The following is a 17,053-nucleotide window of genomic DNA, read 5'->3' as shown; positions in this document are numbered from 1 at the left end:
TCGCAACATGTACCACAGCACAGTGTGTTGCAACATGTAACACAGCGCAGGGTGTTGCAACATGTAACACAGCACAGTGTCGCAACATGTAACACAGCGCAGTGTGTCGCAACATGCAACACAGAGCAGTGTGTCACATGTAACACAGCGCAGTGTATCGCAACATGTCATAACACAGCGCAGTGTGTCGCACCATGTAACACAGTGCAGTGTGTCGCAACATGTAACACAGTGCCATGTGTCACAACATGTAACACAGTGCAGTGTGTCGCAACATGTAACACAGCGCAGTGTGTCGCAACATGTAACACAGTGCCGTGTGTCGCAACATGTAACACAGCGCAGTGTGTCGCAACATGTAACACAGCGCAGTGTGTCGCAACATGTAACACAGCGCAGTGTGTCGCAACATGTAACACAGCGCAGTGTGTCACAACATGTAACACAGTACCGTGTGTCGCAACATGTAACACAGCGCAGTGTGTCGCAACATGTAACACAGTGCCGTGTGTTGCAACATGTAACACAGCGCAGTGTGTCGCAACATGTAACACAGCGCAGTGTGTCGCAACTTGTAACACAGTGCCGTGTATCGCAACATGTAACACAGCGCATTGTGTCGCAACATGTAACACAGCGCAGTGTCGCAACATGTAACACAGTGCCGTGTGTCGCAACATGTAACACAGTGCCGTGTGTCGCAACATGTAACACAGCGCAGTGTGTCGCAACATGTAACACAGCGCAGTGTGTCGCAACATGTAACACAGCGCAGTGTGTCACAACAAGTACGTCACCTAACAGACCATGTGGAATATTTAATATCATGCAAAACTCAACTAAAATTGCATTTTTTTTTTCGAAATATTAAAACATTAGTATTATTATAAAAAAGGAAGCGCTAAACCCATTTGAGCCATACAGCACCCGCGAAATATTAAAACTGAGAAAGGTTTGCATCATTTTATGAAATTCTTGGGTCTATGTTGTTGTTGTCATGTAGGACACTGCAAATTTAGTCACCCTCCATATGTTAGGAACAGATTACATTTATTTTTAAAGTGTTCCCTTACGTGGGAGAGAAATAATGAGATTTGTTACTTATTGCACGAATTTCAAATTGTGATGCAAGTATTCATACGTGTTGCATGATAAATCTCAGGAAATGGAAATCAGTTACACTGTATGAATTTATTGAGTTATCCTAGGTTAAATCTACATAATGTACTCGATATGTATTTCCATAGTATCTAAGTGGCCTTAAAACTATTGTAAAAAAATATTGGCTAATGTTTTGCAAAACTATTTAAAGAAAAATAATACTGGGCTACCCATGTGACTCGGTGTACATATACTGATTAACTCATTCATTGTATTTTGCATGTATTATCTATTGTAATAACCCCATATGTTTTAAAGAAATAAATTTATTATTATCCCCCCAAAAAACTTACTAAAAGAGAATAGTTACCCAAGTTTTCCCATATTTCGTTCTTTCTAGTCACCAAAATATATTATAGAAAACGTTAGTCTAATTTTAGAATATTAATTATTGTACAAAGTCGTAATATTGATTACCCAGACACCAATGCATTTAATAAATATATTAGAAGAGTTCTGAAAGTGAGAGGAGAGGCGTAGTAGAGCATAAATGAAGAGAGAAACCTGCAGCAGCAGCAGCAGCAGCAGCAGCAGCAGACTGACACACACACACATACACACACACACACACGCAGATTGTGCTGCTATAACCCATCACTTCCAGAAGATTCGCACTAAAATACTGGCAGTATGACGGACAGTGACTGGGACACAGTGACAGTGCTGCGCAAGAAGCCTCAGAAGTCTTCACAGCTGAAGAGCGAGCAGGTAGTGAGGTGTAACACTGTTGTACAGCTGGAATAATGTGTGAGGTGCTGGCTGCTGCTGCTGTTGTTGTTGTGAGGGCTAGAGCTGTACCACCTGGCTCCCCAGGGGCACCAGTGGTTCTAGTGCCACCAGCTGGCTTCTCCGAGGCACCAGCTGGACATGAGCTAGGGGTGCTAGGCTGTGCTAGGTTAATGTAGCAGGTTGTCTTGTCTCACTCTCCACTATATAAATTTATATTTAGTCTTTATGGTTATTTAGCACGTTTTATAATGGCTTTCTGTAGTAAATTATGCATAATGTAACTTAAAATAACCTAGTAAAGTCAGACTGTGTGAGAATCTCAAAGTTCCAGCGGAAATATGTTACTTTGTCTTATTAGGTTATCCACGGTAATTTATTCCTATATCTATGTAAAGCAGTTGCAAAAAAACTAAACTAGTCAGATAAACCTGGATAAACTTATTTCATACTTAAGTTTAAGCTTTTATAATGATTTTTTGTATACAGAATCTATCCTAGGATAACACAGGCAGGCTGTGACTCTTTTATGGGCTCAAGATAAGATTTTTGGGATTTTAAACGGGGGGAAGGTTAGCCACCCAGGATAACCCAATAAAACCAGTGGATCAACGGGGACTGACTGTAATTTCCATTGGGGGTGCTTAATGTGTCCCAAGATGTGACCCACAGCAGTCTAACAAGCACACAGGTACCTACTTACTGCTAGGTAAACAGGGACAGCAGATGTAAGGAAACATGCCTAATGTTTTCATCTCTGCCAGGGATCGAACCACATTATTATTATTATAATCAAAGGGGAAGCGCTAAACCCGTAGGATTATGAAGTGCCCGGGGGGGGGGATGTGGAAGGCATTCAGGCTTAATTCAGGGAACTGGAGCACAGTTCCAATTCCCTAAATCAAGAGCCCCTCACCAACATCAAGGAACCTTCCATGAGGGGGGGATCGAACCACACACATTCACTAGGTGAGTCGAGCGTACTGTCAACTGAACCACTTGACACAGTTATGTTGTTTTATTTTTGGTCAATATGTACTTCATTCCTGGGTCACATCCCTGTCAACACTACACAGTATACTTTACAATTGGTCATCTCCATAACAAGAAAAACAGTTGTGAGAATTGTTATTTATTGAAATCATTGCCATGATTTTACTCTCAGGAGTCGAGCCGCATGATGCAAAACCCTATTAATATTTCATATAATAAGTAATAAGTTTATTCATGTATATATATAGATTATCATACATAGCAGCATACATGTAGAGAACCTAGGATAACCCAAAAAAGTCAGACAGTGACTGAATAATAACATTGGCTGTCCATACCACAGGAAACATAGTTGTTTTGAAATGGTTATCTAGGAATACAGTTGCATGATACCATGAACCAGTGACCCAGCTTTTTGGTTGGCTGCTGGATACACTCTTATCACCACCACCTCGCTATCTTTCATTACTTCCTCGATGCAATATCACATGCTTTCACTCTTGGCATTAAATATAATATTATGTTAGGTTGGGTTACGTTGGGTTCGGTTTGGTTATGTTGGGTTTGGCTGGGTTACATTGGGTTCAGTTGGGTTACCTTGGGTTCAGTTGGGTTACATTGGGTTTGGTTGGATTATACTAGGTTATTTTTAGGATTTTATATTGCACAAAAACTATCTCAAGTGCACAAGCACATCAATTTCAGATTTGGTTAAAAATTGCTGAAGTGGGACCTGAGAATAAAGTACATATGATATTTACTGTAATTTTTACACAGGCATATATAGTTACACAAAGATTTTTTTATTTTATATAGATATATATGTACAATGTTTTTGTGGAAAATTGCATTTATCTGAATGTATCATTATATACATAACAGTAAATGAACAGATAATTATTATTTATCAGTTAGACAAGTAGGAATTTGGGACACGTAGGTCGCAAAAAATGTCCCCCTTCGATACCTACCACTGTCATATCCACAAGTTGCTCTGGACCTATTAATTAAATGAATTATACATCTCCAGGAATACTGGTAAATATATAAATTTGTGGACTGTATATTAAAATAAAAAAAAGGATTATATATACACACATTTATATAACAGAAGGAAAATATCTTAATATCACTCACCAATTTGACTGGAGATTAATGTGTATCATACTCAGAAAACCTCACTGTCTATCTATGAAAATAACACTGGCCAGGTTACTACATAAGACTTATCTGAGGTTCCTGGAGCTGTCTTGTCCAGTCGCCTGATATCTCAAGTTATGCAGGAATGCACATCCAACAATTTCGCCTCCTATTTGAGAGGTGTCAACCCAATTTTACCTCTAGAGCACGAAAATTATACACCTCACATTAACGTGCTTGTAACACATTCAAAAAGCAATGGCAATTGACTGTCCTCCCCAGCCGCAGGTTTCCCATTTTCGATCAAAATACTTCTTTTGACCAATTTCTTCGAAAATACAATACATGTATAGGGAATCTACCTATCCAGCAAATTACCGTATTTCCGGAAAATATATACAGTATTTTCCACATGCTGCTAAAATTGGACATTCCCGGCGGAGTTCGTTGCTAAACGACTCAAATTGCTCATTTGGCAATGGTGGAGGACCTGGGTGCATATAGGATCTGGCATCCACACGGCGACATATTACACAAGATTTAATCACCCTTTCTACACTCTGCCGTCCTTGTGGAATCCAGAAAGTTTCCCTAATAAGGTATCTTGTACCCAACAATTCATTACATTTTTATGGTCATTTAGAACAATTAAATTTGTTAGATGATGAGCTTTGGGCAGTAAGATAGGGTGTTTAGCATAATCACCCAATTCAGCATTTTGTAACCTACCTCTGCACCTAATTACATTGTTCTCTAAATACAGCCCCAATTTCTCTATTATGGAACCTTTCACAATTTTTCTTTCCATCATCAATTTCATCTCATTTCCATAGATTTCTTCTTGTACCCTCTTTGTCCAATATTCAAGAGGATGTGAAAACTTAAATGAAATATTCATCTTGTTTAGAAATTTAAACACCAACTTAGTTACATTGATTAGTTTGGGTAAAGAAGAATACCTATTTATATCAATGTCTAAGGAAGGACAAACTATTGGAGCGGTGGTCACAGTAATTTCAACAGGAGTAATATACGCCTTTTATACAGGTCAATTAGCTTTATTTACCAACCAGCTCTGTCCTTTAAACCATGATACAGCATTTACAAATTTAGCATAAGGTAAACCTCGAGACAAGAAATCAGCTGGATTCTCCTCACCAGGTATATGATTAAAGGTTAACATATGCTGACCCAAACTATTATACTTCTCTTGCGTCTGATTAATTTCAGCGACTCTGTTTTGTACATAAACAATTTTACTGTTTCCATTACGAATTCATTGTAAGGATACCTCATTATCAGACCAAATTACAGTGTCGCTAATATTTATCTCCTGCAACTTATTTCTTATCTAATTAGCTAATTTGACACCTACATAAATGACTGTTAATTCCAACTGAGGCAAAGTACGTGATTTAATTGGAGACACTTTAGCCTTAGACATAACAAGAGAAATAACACTATTACATTGAAGGTAAGCAACTGCTCCATATGCCAATTTTGAAGTATCACAAAAAATGTGGAGTACATTTTTCCCATTTGGATTGCCCACCTGGCGTGGGAACTCCAACATTGGAATTTTCTCATAATCACCAATTAATTCATCCCACCTGTTAATGAATTCCTCAGGTAGAATTTCATCCCAAGCACATTTAAGTTTCCATGCTTCCTGAATTAATAATTTCCCTCTTATAGTAAGGGTTGACACTAAACCTAGTGGATCAAAACATTTGAAAACTTCAGCAAGCAAGACACTCTTAGTTAATTTACTGGGCATACTCTAATTATTAGGTTTTAACATTAACAAATCTCTCTCAGTATCCCAAGTTAAACCCAATACATTACTACATTTTGGCACTTCATCTCCAGGGTAATCCTTACTTATTTTGTCCTTTAATTTGGACGAATTACTATTCCATTCCTTCAGAGGCATATTTGCACTTTGCATTATTTTATTAGCCTCTCCATAAGTAATTAACAGTTCCTCTTCAGTTGATGTCACACCCAGGAAATTGTCCACATAAAATTGTTTGCTCATTACTTTACTCAGTGGACTTCCCATACGTTTAAGGTGTGCATTTATCGTCGCTTGAAGTAGGAACGGTATTACAACCTAGGATTTCAAATGGCCTGTTATCCCAGGTGTAATGGGAGCAAATAAACACAGTAGAAAAAGTTTAGACTTATATTATCCTTCACCAATTTAGAACAGCAATATGTACACTATGTACAGTGATAAATATAGTGCACTCCACGGTAAGCAAGACAGAAATAGAAGCCACAAGATAGCAGACCGTGCTTCAACCAGCTCTAGAATGGGAATGACAAGGGCAGACAGGAGAGCGGTATCCACATAACCTCTGCGATTGTCAATCCCACCTTCTTATTGGCTAGAACCTGGTCACTAGTTGAACGATGGGGCCCCATCATCAACTCTTAGCAACCTGGTTCGCTGGTTGGGGGAGATAGCCTGTAAATGAGGGTGTGTCCATGCGCCGAATAAAGGTTACGTACTCTTTGCATGCCACACCCCCACCCCCGAGAAGGCTCAGGATTAGGCTGCCACCTCCCAGTGGTAACCGTGCCGCCATGGCACCAAATAATGGGACCGCCTATCCTCTCCACCATCCAACTCTTAGATAGAGCTCAGCTTTCCTAGTGACCAAAAGCCAAACCCTAAACTCAGAGTGAGACAGCAGTCAGATAGGCCAACATAGGTCCAAGATACAAGCGGACGGTAGCCCGTATCCCCTCACTAAAAAAAACCCCCACATCAGGGGATAAAAAAAAGAGCTTGAAAGGGGGGTTACCACAAATACATCCTAACCTAAATAAAATATTAAACTAGACTCTTGACAAAGAGTCTGCCAACACATTTTCTTTGCCGGCAATATAATTTATTTTTAGGTTGTAGGGCTGCAGCCTGAGCGTCCAACGCATAAGCCTTGTGTTGTGATTCTTCATGGCTTGGAGATAGACTAACGGGTTGTGATCACTGTAGACTGTGACCACCTGCGATGTCTGGCCCACATAAACATCGAAATGCTTCAAAGCCATTACCAGCGCGAGGGCTTCTTTTTCAATGGTAGAGTAAGCTCTCTGATGTGGCTGGAACTTAGCTGAAAAGTATGCGATTGGCTGCAGCTCCTTGTTCCCGATTTGTAATAGTACCGCCCCAACCCCAGACTCACAAGCATCAACCTGTAATGAAAAAGGTTTGGAGAAGTCTGGAGACAGGAGAATGGGTGCAGAGCACAATAATCTTTTTGCTTTATTAAAAGCAGTGTTACAATCTGACGTCCAATTAAAGGGAACTTTATGACTGGTAAGAGAGGTAAGAGGGGCTACAATATCTGAGAAATTCTTACAGAATCTTCTGTAAAATCCTATCATGCCTAGGAAACGTTGAAGAGATTTCCTATCATGAGGAACTGGATAATCTTTAATCGAAAGAACTTTAGCAAGTTTAGGTGCAACATTACCACTACCTACTTCATGGCCTAGAAAAGTGATAGTGGCCTGGCCAAAGGAAGATTTAGATAAATTAACTGTTAATTGGGAATTCTTAAAGGTCTCAAACAGAGCTTTAAGTCTAAGTAGGTGTTGATCCCAAGTATCAGACACCACAACAATATCATCTAGGTATGCTGCCGTGCCTTCAAGTCCTTTAATAGCCTGATGGATGAGTTTCTGGAATGAAGAGGGGGAATTTTTCATTCCGAAGGGGGTAACTGTATACTGATAATGACCTCCTGGAATCACGAAGGCAGAGATTTCCTTCGCCTTATCTGTCAAAGGTACCTGATAGTAACCTTTAAGGAGATCTAATTTGGACACAAAAGTAGCCTTACCCACAAAGTCAATTACGTCATCCAGACGAGGAAGAGGGTAAGCATCTGTGATTGTGACCTCGTTCACTTTACGGTAGTCTGTGCACATACGAAACCCTCCATCAGCCTTTTTTACTAGGATGCACGGTGAAGCCCATGGACTAGATGACTCCTCCACTAAACCATGTTCTAACAAGAAGTCTACTTCCTGCTGAAGTAGCCTTTGCTTTTCAGGATTAGCTCTGTAGGGGGAGAGTTTAATTGGTTTAGATTTTCCCACATCTACATCATGGTAACCTAACGTACATTTTTTCGGCACATCCGAAAAAATATTAGGATATGACTGTAGAAGCTCAGTTAAATTGGTTGCTTGTATTTCAGATAATCCATCCATTAACGGGCTAGGATCCTTGAGGAGGACAGAATTTGAAAGTTTAGTATTAATTTCAGAGATAGAGTGCAAAGAGTCAGATTCGTCCTCAGAGGTAGAGGATAGTCATTACTGGGACTTTATCTGGTGTATGAAAGGCCTTGATTTGATTAATGTGGTAAGTTTTTGTTTTTGAGGTCTTATCAATGGGAGCTACCACATAATTTAAATCAGATAATCTACTTACAATCTGCATAGGTCCCGTATATCTAGCTTTCAAGGTGTGGCCAGGTATAGGTTCCTGCACCAACACCTTGTCTCCTGGATGGAAGGAGCGGAATTGTGCACTTTTGTCATACCTCTGTTTCATCTTACTTTGAGCTATCTTTAGGTTAGCCGTGGCCAACTCACGTGCCACCTGCAACCTTGAAGACGGGTTGTAGAGTGCTGAGCTTACGTCTTCTCCCATCCATCCTTCTTTGAGCACCCGAAGAGGACCTCGTACATTGTGCCCAAAGATCAGCTCAAACGGACTATACCCTGTAGACTCTTGCACCGTCTCTCGTACTGAGAACAGCAACAAAGGTAGAGATTCATCCCAGTCTGTAGGAAAGTGCATGCAAAAACTTCTCATCATTGTTTTTAATGTCTGGTGGAATCTTTCCAAGGCGCCTTGGGACTGAGGATGATAGGCAGTGGATAAGTTGTGAATTATCCCTAACCTAGTTAATACTTCCCTAAATGCTTTGGCAGTGAAGTTAGTACCTTGATCACTTTGTATAGTTTTAGGAATGCCAAAACAAGAAATGAATTTTGTTAAAGCTTTGAGAATAGCTTTAGTATTGATACTACGCATTGGGATCGCTTCAGGATATCTGGTTACTTTATCCATAATTGTAAATAAATACTGATTTCCAGACTTTGACTTAGGTAGTGGACCTACACAATCTATAATTAAATCTGCAAAAGGTTCTCCATCAGCAGGTATGGGTTGGAGAGGTGCAGGTTTAATGGAATGTCCAGGTTTTCCAACTTGCTGACATTCTCGGCAACACCTAATATGATTCTTCACATTTTTCTTTAATTTTGGCCAATAAAATTCTTTTGTGATTCTATACAAGGTTTTTGTAATTCCTAAGTGACCTCCTGATGACGTATTATGAGCTATATTTAATATCTGAGGTCTATACTTGGTTGGAACCACTAACCTGTCGTATAATTGCCGGCCCTCTATCTCCTTACCAGTCTCAGTGCAGACCAAATAATCATTTTTAACTTCATACTTGACTGGATGACCCCAAGAGGATTTACCCATGGCTGCCTGAAAAGCGAATTTTAAAGAAGGGTCCTTTCGTTGTTCCTCCCGGAAGGACAGTCCCTCGGGCATGGAAACAGAGACATCTGGCAATCCTGCAACCTGGGAATAGGAAGGCTTGATCGGGGTCTGTTCACTTGATCTACGAGGCTCTGGCCAGTTTTCCTCGTAAAACAATGTGGCTATTCCGAGATCGGAGTCGTCCAAGGATAGGTCAACATTCTCTCCAGACAACCCTTGGGAAGTTGCCCGAGTTATGGCCAACACTGGAGAAGCATTAATCATTATAGGTTCAGGACACGAAGTAACAGTAGTAATGTTATTACCCAGTAATAACATGGCATTTTTCATGGGAAATCCTTTTGAGATACCTACAGTCAAGTACCCAGTGTAATATTTGCACTGTACATAAATTTTATGCAAAGGAACTGAATATATAGCTCCTCCATAGGCTTCCAATAAAACTGAGGAATTCAAGGAAGTATTATCTGAAAGGGGTAATATTCCTTCTCTGACAAGTGAGCAATAGGCTCCAGTATCTCTAAAGGTATTTACTTTAGTTGGTTCTGAGTTTTCCTGAAGGGAAATAAGACTTTCGCAATAATAAGGGGCCATACCTTTTTCTACTTCTCTAGGGGACATGTTACTAGGGATATTAGAGATTTTCCCAATGGGTTGAGGTTTTTGGGGGCAGTTGGAACTGATGTGACCTACTTTATTGCACCTGAAGCAGACGACAGGCTTGCCCTTTACTCCCTGATGACGTTGCAAGTGGTGTCGTTCTGGCTGGTGCCTCTCTGGATATTGTTGTCGAGATGCTCCATAAGTAGTTTGCCTCTCCGCAGGGGGACCATATGTTGAGAAGCGTGGCTCACCAGGTGACTTGGTTGGATGACGTAGACGCTCTCCCTCCGGCTGGCACTTCATTCTCCAATGTTGTCGATCTCTGCTCACGCCAGACTGTTGAAAAGAGAGACGGGACCGCTCGGACAAGGAGCGGTTCGTTTCGAAGGTATCAGCCAACCTGGCCGCCTCCAATGCAGTGGTTAAGTCACGATCCTGCAGAAAGACACGAACCTCTGGTCCCACAGACTCCAGCAGGTTATCAATCAGAATAAGCTGCACCAGCTCCTCAAAGTTAGAGACACCACTCGCTTTATACCAGCTGGTAAAAGTTTTGGTTTGCTGTCTCACAAAGTCCACCAGGGATTGACCAAGCTGCCGCCTGTTCAATTTGAAGGTCTTACGATATTTAGCTGGGATACATGTATATGCTCCCAACACTGTGGTCTTCACTACTTGATAATCAGAGAATTCAGCGTCAGTTAATACCGACGTAAATTCCTGTGCCTTACCCAATAATGCTGTATGAACCAACGCTGCCCAGTGCTGTTCCGGCCACCTCAAGGCTCGAGCCTGATTTTCGAAGCTTTCGAAAAATTGCTCTGGTTCGGCCTCATTGAAGCGGGGAACAAGCTGTACTGCTTTTTGTAAACTGAAATCGTTTACAGAATGTGAAAACTGCCTCCTTTCTCTTTCCCTATCAAATTCTTCCCTTGCGAATGCTCTCTGTTCCCTAGTTTGCTCCAGCGTGATTTTTGCCAGCTCAAGTGCCAACGACGCTGATTCATCTCGAGACAACCCAGCTGCACCATACTGACCATTTTGCTCCGTAGGTGTATCATCTTCCTCATGCGAGAACATAAGAGTTTTTTCCCTAGCTCCCGTAGAGGGAGGAGTTTGATGTGCCATCTCTTCTTCAATAAGTATGTCAGCAATAAGTGAACGCAGTTGCGCAGCTGTGAGAGTGCGTTTATAGGGAATGCCAATGGAACGAGCAATTTGCCAACAACGCTGTAGGGACAATTTAGGTAGGTTATGCAAAGTATATGCCGACACCAGGCGTCTGACTCGTCTAGGTGGCATAAGTTATTCGCTATGCACAGTACGAATACCCCAACGTAACACGTTAATTTGCAGAACACGCTTAGCTATGCACAGTACGATTGCAGAATACGCATACAAGCAAAGCCGACTGCACACAAGATTGACCGTAGCGAAGCGAGCACACTGAACAAGCTAGTAGCGAGCTGTTGAACGATCACCCAATAGCAAGGCTGATCATAAGCAACTGACACGCAAAATTTGTAAAGCGAAGCGAAACAGCAAGCTACACAATGTTCCTGCTACAAGCTTCACCCTAAGCTCAACCGTTTCTCTAAGTCCAGCTCCCGGACAGGCCCCCATATTACAACCTAGGATTTCAAATGGCCTGTTATCCCAGGTGTAATGGGAGCAAATAAACACAGTAGAAAAAGTTTAGACTTATATTATCCTTCACCAATTTAGAACAGCAATATGTACACTATGTACAGTGATAAATATAGTGCACTCCACGGTAAGCAAGGCAGAAATAGAAGCCACAAGATAGCAGACCGTGCTTCAACCAGCTCTAGAATGGGAATGACAAGGGCAGACAGGAGAGCGGTATCCACATAACCTCTGCGATTGTCAATCCCACCTTCTTATTGGCTAGAACCTGGTCACTAGTTGAACGATGGGGCCCCATCATCAACTCTTAGCAACCTGGTTCGCTGGTTGGGGGAGATAGCCTGTAAATGAGGGTGTGTCCATGCGCCGAATAAAGGTTACGTACTCTTTGCATGCCACAAACGGACTGGATGTAGCACCAAATAATACGCTCCTAAAGCGAAAGGTTTTCAGAGGGCTAAGTGGGTCACTAGGATTCTCAGGCCATAAGAAGCGGGTACAATCCCGGTCAGCCTCTTGTAAACCCACTCTTAGGAAAGCTTTACTTATGTCAGCCGTAAAGGCATAATGCTTCACTCTGAAATTTAATGAGATATCTCCTAATTTTTCCGTCAACGACGGACCTGTCATCAAACAGTCATTTAAACTAGGTACATTTTTGTTACTCCTGGCACTGCAATTAAACACAATCCTCAAAGGAGTGGTCTTAGAATCCTTCTTCACTCCGTGATGTGGCAAATAGTGACCATAAGTTTTGGCTTTCTCAGGAGGTACCTCTTCTATAAATTTATTAATTAACTGCTCAGCAATTGTATCATTATAGGCAGTTAACAATTTTGGTGTCTTACTCAGTTCGCGGAGCTGAGCCTTTAACTGTCCATATGCCATTCTGTAATTAGTGGGCAATTCTGGATGGTTCAGTCTCCACGGAAGTCGCACCCAGTATTGTCCAGATTCAAATTTTACATCTCTCAGGTATTGCTCCTGAGTAAAAGAATCGTCTGGACTTTCTTCATTTACATTTATTCCAATGCTGTCTAATTCCCACAATTTATGCACTGGCTCAACACCATCCTCTATGGAAGAATTATACTGGGGTACGATTTCATGAGTAAGACACACAATTATGGTATTTGTAGTTTCCTCTAGTCATGAATTATTATTACGAGGAATCCTACCATACATTACATGGCCTCCTGCAGTCTTCAAAAGGGTGACACCACATTTCTTTACCATACCCTTTACAAAGGAGGCATAATAGTCACTACCTATCAAAATATTTATTGGGCCTACAGAATCATCACTTACACCTGAAGGTGCTAAATTTACATTATGTGAAAGCCTTTCTGTAGGTTTACTAAGCCCTACTGTAGTTATTTTCTCTGGAAGTCTATCTACAATTACGTACTGCATTAACACGTTTTTTCTCGTTGCCCAACCTGACAGTTACATAAACAGTGTCATACAATTGAGACCTTTTATCCGAGAGAAAACCAGATAATTTTAAAGTTGTGGGATCTCCCATCTGTACTTTCATACCATCAAGACAGTTACGTTTTATGAACGTACGCTGGGATCCCTGGTCCAATAATGCATTTACATTTTTTGATTTATGCCTTTTATCATCAATTTTTACCTGTAACACAGGTAAGGCTACTTCAGCAAAACCATCATTAACATTAGCAGCAATTTTTACATTAGCTACTGTTGTGTCAGGATTGTCAACATTATCATTATTATCAACATTATCATATAGACCCTTACACATGACTATATGGTGTCTTCCTTTGTGGCATTGATAACAGAAGTTTAATTTGACATAACAGTGCTTTACATTGTGATTACCTAAACACCTGATACATCTGTCAAGTTCCTCCAATCTTTCAACTTTATCATTCCATGAATTGTATGCAATGCAATTCTTAGAAAAATGAGTACCCTTGCAGAAGAGACAACCTCTTTTCCTTGACTGGTTTCTTATTTAGTGGGCTACTCTTAGGAGGGTACTTATTCTTCTTACTTTGTGGAGAATCATTATTTCTGATTCCTGCTACTTGATATGCACCTATCCAACTCTTTTTAGGAAATGAAATTTGATTATTACCATTGGGATAATTTTTCCCTTTGTGAAACTTGACAGATACCTCAGAGTTATAATGTGTTGCATCTTTAACCCTTTGACTGCCGCGGCTGTATATATACGTCTTACGAGGTACCGTGTTTGACGTATATATACTCATAAATTCTAGCGGCTTCAAATCAAGCAGGAGAAAGCTGGTAGGCCCACATGTGAGAGAATGGGCCTGTGTGGTCAGTGTGCACCATATAAAAAAAATCCTGGAGCACGCAGTGCATAATGAGAAAAAAAAACTCCGACCGTTTTTTTTTAATTAAAATGCCAACTTTGTGGTCTATTTTCGTATAGTATTTATGGTTGTATTCTCATTTTCTTGGTCTCATTTGATAGAATGGAAAACATATTATAGAAATAGAGGTGGTTTTGATTGATTTTACTATAAAAAGAACCTGGAAATGGAACTCAAAGTAGAGGAAATGTTTGATTTTTGCCAATGTTCAAAAGTAAACAAATGATGTCATTGTCCAATAAATGTCCAACTAGCCATTCTAATATGCAGTCATGAATGGGTTGATGTTATTTATACAATAATTACAGTATTGCAGTAGTCTGCATAATAGTAAGTCTTCTATTTTTTGTTTGAATAAAAATTCAAAATAGAAAGCAAGAGTAATATCAGAGGGGCCTGGAGACGTGACTGATAAATAAAGAAAATGTTATTTTAGAGCCAGGAATGTCTGCATTGTTCATTCTGGACCTTATTTTGAAATTGTCATATTTTTTAATTTTCATGAAATTGGCCAAATTGCAAATTTCTGACCACATTATTGGGTAGTTGACATCGGTAAATGGGCAGTTTCTTGTACTCAATCGATAGAAAAATGGAGTTCTAAAGAAATAGCTATGAGTTTGGTCGACTGGAACAACGGAATTAGCCGAAAATAGGGCTCAAAGTGGGCGAAATCGCCGATTTGTAAATATCGCCGAGACCATAATTCCGTCAGTTTTCCATCAAATTTCGTTTTTTTGGTGTCATTACAATCGGGAAAAGATTCTCTATCATTTCATAAGAAAATATTTTTTTTTTTTTTTTTTTTAATTTTGTGACACCCGGAGACACCTCAGGATTGGGGGTTGCAACAGTCAAGGGGTTAAAATGAGTTAGTTGGCTGGTCTGCAACTGCACAATTAATTCTTGTAGACCTAGTCTTATTTCCTCCAGACCAAAATAACCCTTGTGATATTTGTTCGAGATCTATTCAAGTGTTTTATAGTTTAATTTATTCTGTACCATGGCACTCAATAACCAGTCTGATTCCTTCAGATTATATTTATTACTTGAAGTTTTGAGAGTGCTCTCCAATTTAACTCTAAACTGCTGTAAACCTTTGTAAGTGTGATCTGGAGATTTTAAATTAACAATGTTATTCACTAGATCCAACCTACTTTGTTCTGTATTTCCATAAGTGACTTTCAACAAGTCAACTGCTTCCTTGTAAGAGTCATATACATTGGGAAAGGCTTGTATGAGTATGTGAGCATCCCCTCTTATCTGTCCTTTGAGGTTAAATAATTTAGTTACACAGGCTAGGTCACTCCTGTCATGCACAGCTGCTTTAAAAATTGACCAAAACTCCTCCCAATTTTCACCAGGATTAAATATAGGTAAACATAATTCTTACGAGAGGTTTTTACAAAGCAGAAGTGTTATAAGAAGAGCAGAGTATATGGAGAGTAAAAGAAAGGTGAAGAGAGTGGTGAGAGAGTGCAAAAGGAGAGCAGATGAAAGAGTGGGAGAGGCACTGTCAAGAAATTTTAATGAAAATAAGAAAAAATTTTGGAGTGAGTTAAACAAGTTAAGAAAGCCTAGGGAAAGTATGGATTTGTCCGTTAAAAACAGAGTAGGGGAGTTAGTAGATGGGGAGAGGGAGGTATTAGGTAGATGGCGAGAATATTTTGAGGAACTTTTAAATGTTGAGGAAGAAAGGGAGGCGGTAATTTCATGCACTGGCCAGGGAGGTATACCATCTTTTAGGAGTGAAGAAGAGCAGAATGTAAGTGTGGTGGAGGTACGTGAGGCATTACATAGAATGAAAGGGGGTAAAGCAGCTGGAACTGATGGGATAATGACAGAAATGTTAAAAGCAGGGGGGGATATAGTGTTGGAGTGGTTGGTACTTTTGTTTAATAAATGTATGAAAGAGGGGAAGGTACCTAGGGATTGGCAGAGAGCATGTATAGTCCCTTTATATGAAGGGAAAGGGGACAAAAGAGATTGTAAAAATTATAGAGGAATAAGTTTACTGAGTATACCAGGAAAAGTATACGGTAGAGTTATAATTGAAAGAATTAGAGGTAAGACAGAATGTAGAATTGCGGATGAGCAAGGAGGCTTCAGAGTGGGTAGGGGATGTGTAGATCAAGTGTTTACATTGAAGCATATATGTGAACAGTATTTAGATAAAGGTAGGGAAGTTTTTATTGCATTTATGGATTTAGAAAAGGCATATGATAGAGTGGATAGAGGAGCAATGTGGCAGATGTTGCAAGTTTATGGAATAGGTGGTAAGTTACTAAATGCTGTAAAGAGCTTTTATGAGGATAGTGAGGCTCAGGTTAGGGTGTGTAGAAGAGAGGGAGAATACTTCCCGGTAAAAGTAGGTCTTAGACAGGGATGTGTAATGTCACCATGGTTGTTTAATATATTTATAGATGGGGTTGTAAAGGAAGTAAATGCTAGGGTGTTCGGGAGAGGGGTGGGATTAAATTATGGGGAATCAAATTCAAAATGGGAATTGACACAGTTACTTTTTGCTGATGATACTGTGCTTATGGGAGATTCTAAAGAAAAATTGCAAAGGTTAGTGGATGAGTTTGAGAATGTGTGTAAAGGTAGAAAGTTGAAAGTGAACATAGAAAAGTGTAAGGTGATGAGGGTATCAAATGATTTAGATAAAGAAAAAATGGATATCAAATTGGGGAGGAGGAGTATGGAAGAAGTGAATGTTTTCAGATACTTGGGAGTTGACGTGTCGGCGGATGGATTTATGAAGGATGAGGTTAATCATAGAATTGATGAGGGAAAAAAGGTGAGTGGTGCGTTGAGGTATATGTGGAGTCAAAAAACGTTATCTATGGAGGCAAAGAAGGGAATGTATGAAAGTATAGTA

At 40.0% G+C, this 17,053-nt stretch overlaps 1 protein-coding gene across 1 annotated transcript in view; it reads left to right on the top strand.

Moving 5' to 3' along the window:
- The first annotated feature begins 1,690 nt into the window (after positions 1-1,690).
- The window catches only part of mbf1 (multiprotein bridging factor 1), a 40,319-nt gene continuing 24,956 nt past the window's right edge, over positions 1,691-17,053 (top strand). Inside the window, exon 1 of the mRNA XM_070086912.1 lies at positions 1,691-1,869. Within this exon, the coding sequence (XP_069943013.1) occupies positions 1,792-1,869 (78 nt within the window). The 5' untranslated portion in view covers positions 1,691-1,791. The remainder of the gene's footprint in view (positions 1,870-17,053) is intronic.

The sequence above is a fragment of the Cherax quadricarinatus genome, chromosome 20, assembly GCF_038502225.1.
Source record: "Cherax quadricarinatus isolate ZL_2023a chromosome 20, ASM3850222v1, whole genome shotgun sequence".
Taxonomy (NCBI): Eukaryota; Metazoa; Arthropoda; class Malacostraca; order Decapoda; family Parastacidae; genus Cherax; species Cherax quadricarinatus.
This window is presented reverse-complemented; position numbering and strand designations above follow the sequence as displayed.